This window comes from Anabrus simplex, chromosome 1 (genome assembly GCF_040414725.1).
Source record: "Anabrus simplex isolate iqAnaSimp1 chromosome 1, ASM4041472v1, whole genome shotgun sequence".
NCBI classification, from domain to species: domain Eukaryota; kingdom Metazoa; phylum Arthropoda; class Insecta; order Orthoptera; family Tettigoniidae; genus Anabrus; species Anabrus simplex.
Genome location: NC_090265.1, coordinates 497,843,552 through 497,855,667, shown reverse-complemented (window position 1 = coordinate 497,855,667; position 12,116 = coordinate 497,843,552). Strand labels below are relative to the sequence as shown.

The 12,116-nt window shown below is 36.8% G+C and overlaps 1 protein-coding gene across 1 annotated transcript in view; it reads right to left on the bottom strand.

Moving 5' to 3' along the window:
- Nucleotides 1–2,055: 2,055 nt before the first annotated feature.
- Ssb-c31a (single stranded-binding protein c31A) overlaps nucleotides 2,056–12,116 on the bottom strand; it is a 147,148-nt gene continuing 137,087 nt past the window's right edge. The window contains exon 4 of the mRNA XM_067144732.2: nucleotides 2,056–2,289. Within this exon, the coding sequence (XP_067000833.1) occupies nucleotides 2,207–2,289 (83 nt within the window). The 3' untranslated portion in view covers nucleotides 2,056–2,206. The remainder of the gene's footprint in view (nucleotides 2,290–12,116) is intronic.

Here is a 12,116-nt window from a genome sequence, read left to right as displayed (position 1 = left end):
ATGTACAATGGATCGTCAAATTAAAAAGAAACGTTCCGTTCGTAAACTCAGGGGAAAAGAATGCAATATTATGAGTGTCCTGGATTATTTTTTAAAGACTATGAATGTCACTAGCGCAGTCAGTGAAACAGCTAAAGCTACAGGTTGTTCCGAAAGAACAGTCTATGCTATAAGGAAGGAACACACACATAGTCCTTTGCAAACTCCTGCAAAAAAAAGCAAAAAGAGGACAGCAGAAAAAAAAAAAGGAAAATGAAATAGGATGAAATTGAGAAAAGCGGAGTGCGTCGGGTGGTTCACTCTCTTTATTTGCTAACATCCTACCAACATTGAACATGATTTTGAGTTGGGCAAATGGAGAAGATTCTTTGCCACGATTTTCCAAAACTACGTTGTATCGCTTCTTACATGATATAGGCTTCTGTTATTTAAGAGGGGGGTAATAAAGCAGCTTTCACTGAAACCAATGAAATTATTAATTGGAGGCACAGATATCTCAGGGAGATAAAACATTTGAGGGCACAAAATAAAGCTATAATTTACACAGATGAATCGTGGGTAGATATTGGGCAGACAGTGACAAAAGAATGGAAGGATACGACAGTGAAAAGTGCATGGGAGGCCGCCACTGAAGGCGCGAGTTCAGGACTCAGGCCACCGAAAAGCCGAGGACTGCGATTTGCCATAGTCCACACGGGTAATGAACACGGTTTTGTTCCGAATGCTGAACTAACACTTTTATGCCAAAAAAGCATGGCAGACGCCCACGAGGGAATAACTGGTGAAATTTATGAGAAGTGGTTTTCGGAACAACTGTTGCGGAACACTCCCGAAGGTGCCGTGATCATGCTGCATAATGCTGCTTATCATTCCGGTAAGTTGGAACCTTTGCCGGTGGCTTTTTGGCGAAAAGATGGCATCGTACAGTGGTTATGTAAAAAGGAAATATCCTTTGAGGACGGGATGCTCAAGCGAGAATTGTTGCACAACACTTCTCAGCATAGGGCTTTGTATGATAAGCAGAGAATAGATGAAATGGCAAAAGCGGCACGTCAGCAGATTTTACGTCTCCCGCCTTATCACTGCGAGTTAACCCATATTGAGATGGTGTGGTCCCAGGTGAAAAACTACATCCGGTATCATAACGTATCATTCAAGAAAAATGATATGGAAAACTTAATAACCACAGCGTATAAAAACATTACGGTGGACAATTGGGCAAATTACGTGAACGAAGTAAAGAAAAATGAAAGAGATTTGTGGAAAGCAGACGAATTACAGGACGATGTCCACGATGAACAGTTTTTAATAGGACTTTTTTTCACCGCCCGGATCATCCTCAAGTTCATCTTCCAAACCCAGTTCATCCAAAGTGGGAACATCAGGCCTTGCAGAAATGATAGGTGTACATCCATTGTCTGAGAGCAACGACAGTGATTAAAGTATGTTTTATTTATTTTACTATCCTACAAATATCAATTTATGAATGAATGAACTTTAAATTACAAACGAAAAATGTGGAACACTCGAGCGTGATCTTCACGAGTTAATTTCGCAACAGCGTGTTCCATCTACGCTGTATTGCAATTTAAGGTTGGAACACTCTATAGATACAAGGAACATATAGCTTGAATAGATTTTTCAGAATTTATATGTTGAATAAAACCAACATTTGGTGTAACTGTCAGCAGCCCTGAAGATGGTTTTCTGTGATTAAGGCCACTGTCGTTTCCTTTCCGCTCCTATTCCATCGCCGTGAGACCTGTCTGCTGGTGCAACGTAGAAGAAGCAGAAGATAAGGAGGATCTTTATCTTTTCCAGTAGGAAGCTTTATGGAACTCGTCATTACTGTCCCCTTTCGCTTGAGTAACAATCAAGTTCTTCGCTGCTAAACATCATTACACACTGTCCCAGTCTCTTCACAATATTTTATTTGATGCTTGCTTGTTCCTTTCCATTACTTATACCTTACAACAAGCTATGTTAAGAATGTAAATTATTTACCTAAAAGAATAAAATAGAAAATATGTTTCACTGAGAATTTACACAGAAGAATACACACAACACAATCACTTTAATGGAAAATACATTTACACAAACAGTTTAAGATAGTATTGTTACAAAGGTAGTAAGATTATAAAATGTTTTGAACAAAAAACCACACATATTCATTCTCATCTTCACACTCTCTCCTTTCAAACACACCCTAAGCTCTCTTTTTCACAACATCATCCACTTCTTCTACAATATCTTTCAGCTTCCTCCACTGGGATGTAGACAAACTTATACCTAGAAAGAAAAAGTGCAGATACATATTAGTATTCTGGCATAATTTTATGTACAGAGTACAGTGTAGTACTGCACATTCTGTTATCTATGCATAGTTCTAGAAACTTTTCTTCTCAAAGAAGGAACATTAATGGAGCACCACATTACTGATACAAAGCAATTTCCAACCCAAAGAAGATGACTTTCAAATTCATTGTATGTTAATTTCAAAGAAAACACACAAAATGATGTCAAGGGCTTAAACAACTGACTGCATCGAAATTCGATCCCGCAAATTTTAAATGAAACCAGACTTGTAAGCCATGCAAATGGATGCAAACAAATAATTTTTTCCGTATCTGAACTTCATTTCGCACAGGTTCAGTAAATAGTTCCTAATTTACCCCAACCAAGAGAAATGACGTTTTCTCAAACCATGCCTTTTGGCCATTTAATAGTGAAACTGCCAGCCACCCCAGAAAGTTTACAGTGTCTGGATTATATATATGTCATTACTGGAAATACAATTCATTATCGTACTGTAGTGAGTTTATGAAATTACTGCTGTATCTGCAGTTGCAAGACATGGTAGAAAAATGCAAACGTGTTCTAACTACAGAACAAAAGTTGAAAGATATACGTAGGCCTGAAAAGGATCAATCAGCAGCAAGACCTGTTAATGATTATGGTATATGAATCCACACAGCCAGAGACTTAAAGAAATACAAAGAAAATCTGCTGAAATTCACAAGCAAAGCAGATAGCCAGGCTGGACCATCAAGATGTATGGATATTAAAAAAAAAGAAAAAAAACTTATGCAGATCTGGATGAATATAATATAAGTACCAAAAGGGATCAAGTTATTTGCACCCTCTCTATCACTTGGTCTGAATAAAATAATTGCATGGTTTAAAAATTAACTGCAAATACTTGACTCAGGAGGCAACGATTACTTCTATAATCATTTCATACAAACTTATAACAGAAAGGTATGTCTGTTAGTATTTACTGTATGTTAATCTTATATCCATACCATCATTTCACTTTGGATTATGTCTCATTCTACAATTTGGCAACTGGAACTTCTGAACTTACTCTACCACAAGCACAAGTGGTCTTACGGGAGTCATACGCTAGTCATGCCATTTTTAGTTACCATTTGACAAAAATATGACTATTTCCTTTCAAGCAGGGAATTAAAACTTAATATGGCAATAAACATCCTGTTTGATATAGTAAAAAAAAAATTAATGTAGAGTAGCTGCACTATTAACACAATTTGATTAAATTATTAACCACACGATAATACAAGAAACCTGATAACTCTTTAAATATGAGCTTAATTGTTCTTTTCTTTCTTTTGAATTTAAACTCTCAGAATATTGTAAAAGATAGACGTAAGATGAAATACCCTGGTGCATTCTAATTTGGCGGATAAAAAAAAAAAATGTACGTAATTATTACATTTTTAGGGGCCTCCCTGGTTCAAGCGGCAGCGCACCGCCCTTTCATCACTGGGTTTCGTAGTTCAAATCCTGGTCACTCCATGCGAGATTTGTGCTGGACAAAGTGGAGGCGAAACAGGTTTTTCTCCAGGTACTCCAGTTTCCCCCGTCATCTTTCATTCCAGCAACACTCTCCAATATAATTTCATTTCATCTGTCAGTCATTAATCATTGCCCCAGAAGAGTGCGACAGGCTTTGGCAACCGGCACAATTCCTATCTTCGCCGCTAGCTGGGGGCTTCATTCATTCCATTCCAGACCCCGTTGAATGACTGGAAACAGGCTGAGGATTTATCAGATTATATTTTTATGACCTATTTATATCATTACGGTAAGCCCAATATTTTGTCCCAGTTCCATTATTACAGTTCATCCTCTATAAAATTCATATTTGAAACATTGTGCAATATTTCATTTAGATCAAACAAGTGTTTTTTTGTGATGTGGTTATTGTTTGAAAAAATTAAGTTTTCAGGAAACTGAAGTAAAAACACACTTCTACCCACAGTACACCTTAGCATGTGTCATACCCTCTGTCTGGACGTTCTTGGATTTTTCTTCCAGTCTGAGCCTTTGTCTAAACCCTTTAGCCGCCGAAGTTGAATTCTTACTTTTTTTTTTTTCATCATCTGAATCTCCTCTTCCCTAGTCGAACATGCACAAAGCTTCCACAGTATTCTTTCCAACTTTGATTCCCAATTTCTACAGTACTTGCACACCACTGTTAGCTCCAGCATCAACCCTAGAACACTAACCCTTCGTAAAATACGACGGTAGGTAGCAGAACGGTATAGTTTATTGCCTTCCGCGCATATGTGCCTGCCGCCATTTTGTGTAGCTGATTTTTTCAAGCAATTATTGACTGTGACATGTGCGGTTGTTGATATCTTTGCTCATTCTTGTAATAATTGGGTGGGTGTCATACTGACGAACGGTTAGTGATGGTGTAAACTTGTAAGTATAATGGGTCTTCATGTCTTTTTTTTTAACATTTTTGTTTTATTTATTTTCTTGGTAGTTTTGGTTTCTTTGCAATGTAAATAACCCACATTCATAATTTTAAGGGTTTATTTGAATATGTTGTGTTATAAAATTCATTTTTTTTAATAAAACGTGTTCATTTAATATTTTTGTGTGTCAAGTTTTCTATATTTAATAAATAATCACATAAAATTATTTAATATCTACATATTTTGATTCATGTTAAGTTTACGACAGTATAGGAACTCTAAATAACCAAAATCTTGCCAAATATAAGCTGTTACGTAGAAAATATAACAATTATAAATTGGAGTAGTCATATTTACGAAGGGTTAGTAATAATGTGTGGCGAAATGGGGTTAGTGTTCTAGGGTTAAAACTGCCCACTGCACTGGAGGTTGCTATTTCAACAATTTCATTACCGCTGCATAATGTTTTGGGACATACGGACCAAACTTTACTGTTGAATGACTCATTTGCATTTTGGTTCTCCCTTTTAGAGATCTTTTCAGTAACTCTGTTTTGCTAAGAACATTTACAGGTTTGGGAATGGGATGTGGGTGCTTGTAAGTTCTAACTGTCCTTTCTAATTCAGCTCATTGAGAGCCACACCAAGATTGAGCCCTTGGGACAAAAGGTGACCTAACTTCTTGCCCAAGTTTCGTCGATGCACTAGGTCTGCTGGTTACCCCAGTAAGAATATCCTCATTATCACCCCTCTCTTGAATGGAAAAGTGATTTCCAGCAAATCTCTTTCTCCATCTTAATACATTCCCTTTCTTAGGTATTATGATCACAATTCACAACACAATGTAATAGAAACACTTGGAAAGCTTCAAAACAAACTCCTACTACCACCACCACCAATAAGTACACAACAGAAACCTTGGAAACAGAAGCTCAGAGCTGTCCACTCTCAAAGACAACTCAATAATCCATGGATAGAGGCATGGCCTACATGTATACTATCCATGCAGCCAATGTTATAAGAAATTGATGAAAAGAGAAACCATACAACTGTCCGCTGCTGTACACTTGCATCCACTGCCATGTAGCCACGCCCATCACAATGTGCAAGCTGTCACTAAAATGTAAATATCTCAAACTATGAGGAACTTTTACATAAAACTTCGTATCTAAGCCACAACCTTTCGTCTGAGATTTTTTAAAAATGACACTTTTCAGCAGGGTCTACTGTATGACCCCTCTTAAGGATCTGACGTCTATCATGCTAGTCACCAGCTAATCAAACCCCAATATGGTGTTTTCAGGTTGTGGGATTCAGTCAACCTGTCCTGGCATCGTATTTAACTATAATTTACAGGAATGTCCACATTCTCACTTGCCACACTGTTGATACTAAAGAGTTTGTTTGGGTAGCTGGCTGGCGTACTTTCTCTCTGTGCAATCAATTCATTTTTGTTTACTTAATGAATCCCTGATATTTCGAGATCCTGTCTAGTATCTCCACTTCAGGTCTGTCTAGAAGCGAGGTCTTAGAAATTCTATTTCTGCTTTCATCCGGCTTTGTCTTCACCCAGGTTTCATTTTTATAAAGCAAGGGTGGACTAGTTGCCACTTCATAAAATCTTAGTTTCCTTACAAGCAGTGACGTGCGGTGAACACATTCGTTACCCCAGTTGCACTTAAAAAAAAACAGCAATCGCACCCCCACCTCCCTAAAGCCAACATTACTATTTTATAAACTCAGTTGAAAACTAAGTAGAAATATAACAAGAAACAGATCAAATAAAAATAAATATGCAAGATATTAAAGAACTCACTTATTGTAAGCATATTTTCAACCAAATAATCGCACATATTTCCAAATGGGTATTCAGGGCAGCTACGGTACTATCACAATAAAGCTACAGCAGACTTTAAAAAATGTACTTAAGAGTCTCACCAACTGTCACTTGATAATAGTACAGTCATAGTTTTCACAGAAATATACGGGGATGAACTTCTTGTTTTTTAAACTTAAAAAGCCTAACCTAAACTGAATGAGCAAAATTTCATTATTATTATTGCTATCTGCTTTACGTCGCACCGACACAGATATGTCTTATGGCGACGATGGGAGAGGAAAGGCCTAGGAATTGGAAGGAAGCAGCCGTGGCCTTAATTAAGGTACAGCCCCGGCATTTGCCTGGTGTGAAAATGGAAAACCACGGAAAACTATCTTCAGGGCTGCCAACAGTGGGGGAGCAAATTTTAGCAGATATTTTACCGCCACCGGAAGTTTTACAGCTTCACTTGTTTACTGAGCGTAGGTAGAGCAATGACAAATGGGGGGGAAATATTCCTCACCACGTATACCACTGTTATATTCATGAAGAATGCCACAGAACTTGCAAAAACTTTACGTATAATCCAAAAGAAACGCTACAAAAATTTATACTATACCATTGTCGGAAACCCGCTCGTACAGAGCAACCAAATACAAAATTATTTTAATTCACGCTTGGCTCTGTGTTCATGTTGGGCAACCTAAATATTTTCCGCCTGCATCAGAAAACATACTCTACACGTGCCATTAATGAATCGTTACCAAAAACTTCATACATGCAGAAATGCAAGAATAAAATATACACTTTTATTACAACTGATTTCACAAAACGGCTGTTTCCATTAGTAAGACTATCTGTAAGTGGGAACACTGTTTTCCCTTGTAGCCACTGGTGTGTGGCGCTGAACACTTTGAATGTTAACTGTAACAACAAAGCTAGCTGCTCCACCGCCGTAAAATGCTGCTAATCTCGAGCGAGGCCAACAGCCGCCACCCCAAGAGAATGAGGCTTGAAGCTCGTGCGTCAACCAAGCGACTTGAATTTCGCTGGGGTAGCTCTCTTTCGTGCTGGTAAACAAACCCAGCTCGTTAGCGAGACCTGGTCTGTGGTAAAGCGAACAGGTTATTGAGACAACTGTACTTGCATTGACTTAGCTCTTTGCAGTTTTTTAACTTGATAAAGAAATGTTCTAAGGAATAATAAGAACATGTAAATACAATGTTTTTACCCCAGCAGTGCTGGGGTAGCTGGGGTTCAGTGCATGCCACGGCTTACAACCATTCCAAAAATGTCTTCTTACACAGCCACACATTGACTGGAATCTATTACACTTCTCTAGTAAGTCAGGTTCCCAATCTATATTTATTTCACAACCTAGGTAATTAAATAGCTATACTTGTTCAAAAATTGTCTCTATGACCATAATCTGGTAGAATAAATGATATGGCTTGTCTTCAGTCTTGTAATATTACTGTACCTCATCATCTGCAGAGGGTACTAAATCGACAGCTAACATACCACTCACGGATTGTAATAGTGGCACAACTCAACAAATATAAAATCAGAGTTTTTGCAGACTCCAGCAGTGTCCATAAATTTGTTTCACTATTATAAGCTGCAAACTCCCAAGATACCATAATTTATAAGCTCCATATCCGTATTGATAGTTCACACTAATGCAAAGAGGAGAGGAACTCCACCTGATCAATACTTGTTTATTATTATTATTATTAAACATACAGGACCGGTTTCGACCCCAACGGGTCATCCTCAGCTGAACATACATATACATACAACGCATTGTACAATTGCAAACATTACCATATTTAGAAAGGAATGACTGTAACATATCAGGTTGTATTCATGAGTAGGGCATTCGTCAAATTGCGCACCTGAGAAAAGTGCATATTCCTAAACTTAAAACTAACTTATGAGTGTGCATAAAATGAAAACAACATATGCGTAAAACACTTTCATGCTTGTGAATGTTCGAGTTTACGACTTGCACTGTTTCTTAGTTCATCAGTTTGACTAAACTTAAAACTAATTTATAACTATTCATAAAATAAAAACATGTGCGTAAAACATTTTCATGCTTGTGAATGTTTGAGTTCCTTGCACTATTTCTTAATTCTTCAGTTTGAGTGTTATCATTAAGTCTAGTTGTCCACAACTGTGCATTATATTAAAAATTCAATAGCTTGAATTGTAATATGAGTTACATTTAAAATACCAATATCTTTAAAAAAAATATTTTGTCACATATGTGCACAAAGGATAAGAACACTTTGCATCTCTAAAAGGCAAAATATAAATGTAGTGTGGATTCAGTTGATGCTTGGATGGAAGTGTAGAAATTGCAGCTAGTCGTATATAAAATCCAGTTGTTTACATTAACCTCTTAATATGAAAGCCCGAGGATACTCTTTTCTTCTTGTTTCTCAATATTTCCGCCAGATGTTTATGAAATGATTACTTTAGTCCTATTTTTGCCAACAGATGTCTGACTCAACCGTAGTGGATGTTGGTGACTCAGTTCGTTTTCGCAGCTTTCCCGTATTTGTTGCTATCTAAGTGTACTTTGTCTGTTAGGTAAAATGGAGGGTGAAGAAGAGTTTGACTTTGAGTGTCATGTTGTATTACTTGCCATCTGTTTAGTGCTGTGTTATTTATTTTAGAACCCGTAAAAGTATCACAAGTATACTCGGGATTTTAAAACAGGAACCTTTCGGAGGCTTATATTTCATTGTTAAGTTTGAAAAATGTATTTTCATTGTTACCACTGTTATTAGTTTTCAATAAATAGCCCATTTTAACAATAAAAAAATTAGGTAAAGAATGATCACAATTTTGTAAATAATTGGTATGTTAAGAGGTTAAAAGATGAGTCAATGTCCTTTGCCATATTAAGATGATGATGTGTTACATTAAACCAGAGTGGAGGCTCCTTTTTTCTTGTAGTTGTGTGATACTGTAAGAATTGTCTGTGAAAGATAAAAGTAAGATGTGATACTAATATGTTGAAGGAATGTCTTAGGTCATGTGAAAGAATCTATACGTGTACTTACTGCTATCGTGTTATATGTATGTTCAGCTGAGGATGACCCGTTAGGGTCGAAACCGGTCCTGTATTTTAATAATAATAATAATAATAATAATAATAATAATAATAATAATAATAATAATAAACAAGTATTGATTACATGGAACTCCCAAGATAGTCCATCCGAAAACATCTAGATCATTGCTTCAGCAAGGGGAAGAAAGGAGCAATTCTTAAGTACCATATTTATTAACAAAACTCCTATCGAACCATTTACTACTGCTTGCTCTATATTCCATAAATTAATTGTATGATTTCTGCATTTCACAACTAAGGGAAACTTTGTACTCATTTATCTCAGAACTTGATTTTTTGAGTTGTGCTACTACAGCAGCCCATGAGTGATATCAAAGCATTTTCTGGGATCAGACCTCTGTTTGGACTTCCTCAAAACTCAATCCAAACTTTACTGTGCGAACTGGAATAATACTTTATTTTAACATTTTAATATTAATATTTTGTTAATATATGCCCATACACGACCAGCTGCTGGTCAGGGTCAGTAATACATAGTATTGCTACTTTATCACCGGTATATTGTTTTGCTCACAGGTTAAGTTGAATTGTGAGAATAAAGTAGTCGAGCCTGTTTTTACCAGGGTGAATGAAGTGTTAAGTGATGGAACTTGCGTAGATCAGCGTTCCCACCGCAAGGCGGTGCTAGCGTCAACTGGTCTTGACATGACTGCATATACTGTAATATCAAAAAAGTTGGAGCTTGTTGGCGCTAGATTGGTAGACTTCTGCACATACTTTAAATACAGATTAATGTGCCTAATTTTGGGTGTTCCATACAACACACTGAAGTACTGCTTCCAGAAAGAGATGATAAAAAATGTAATGCTGAGCACACACAATTAAAAATGCTCGCCACCTGTTGAAAGAAACTTGAAATACTTTTTTTGATGCTTGACAAGATGACATAGGCTTTGCCTCTCTTGATATTTCCTTCACCCAAAAAATAAATTGCAATTAATGCGATGAAATACCATTCCGGGTACATATTATAGCAGATGATCCTCTGAACCGTACAAATTTCAAAACTCCTTGAGCAGATTTACATAATCTCAACACAGTCTCAAAATGTAACATCACAGAACACTCCTTCCCTTTTTAGCTTTTATTCCATTGTATCATGTAAGCATTTCAGCAAGGCATACAGGGCTAAATTTAGACATTTATTTAGGCATTTAGAGTCAATACCACCAAAGTCCTGTAATTTTGAAAGAGCACCTGCATCACTGCGAACACAGTGTTTCAGAATCATATTCTAATGATTTCACACTCTCACGTAATGGTAACATTTTCTTTGCTGTTCCGTGATTTTGTCCACTGGAGCTAAACTAGTGCATATTGTTTTGAGGGAATTTATAACAAATATTTTCAATTCAATGTACGTCGGCATTGCGTGCGAAGGGAACTTGGCCATATTGCAAGTGATGGGGCTTGGTACACAAAAATTTGTTCACATTATTTTGCATCAAACAACTTTTCCGATACAATACATTATACACAGTTTGTTGCGCCATGATGAGAGGGACATGCTGTAATAAGTACAGCGCTTTTCATGTTTCGAACAAATTCAGATAGGTAAGAGAGTTTTATTTAAGATACAGATTAGTAAGAATTGAGGAGCTACATCTTAGACTTACGCTGTTATTGCATGAATACCGTTTTTGGATTTCTCGGTCCCTTCACTACAACCCAGTCCAGGTCTTAGTTCGCTAGGGTGCCGATAGAGGGCAGGAGCTCACTAAAACCAGTACCATGCACTACGCTGTTACTGCACGAAGCATGCTTCACGAGCGGCACGTTCAGTTGCCGCCAGTTCTTTGGCTGGAAAAGATGTCAGCGAGCGCAAGAGAAGGTTTTGTGGCTAGTGCAGACAAGAGTTGATGTTCTTTCACTAATGAAATACTTAAAACCTGAAAATTTTGAGTGATATGTGAAAGTCATGTGTGTGTAATGATTCCCTAGACTAGAGTCTGCTAATGCAGCATGTGAAAGGTGAATCATCCTGATTTTGGTCAATGATGCAGTATTTAAGTATTTTAAACAACTAAGACATACAATGTTTAAATCCTTATTATATACATTGTGATCTGTTTTTTTGTTTCTTTTCATTTTTTAAGTTTAGAGAATCACTTTGTAAATGAAAATAGGAATAAAAGTTGATCAAAAAGCAATGTTTTTAATTTTATAACATTTCAAATATTTGTTGGGGAAGGTGGGGAATTACCGTAGCCTAATACCATAGTTGGGGAGAACATTGTAACAAACCTCTCTCGGCCCTTTGCGCAATAAAGAACGAAAGAGGTGAATATTATATAACGAATAAACTTATTTTTTTTACCTTTCTTAGTTGACAATTAGTTTAATGAATTTGTTCTTAATTTGAATAAGTTTAGACATTTTTGAGAACTGAAGTGTGATAAACTGCCACTTTTGTTCCTCTATAGTGGGCGATC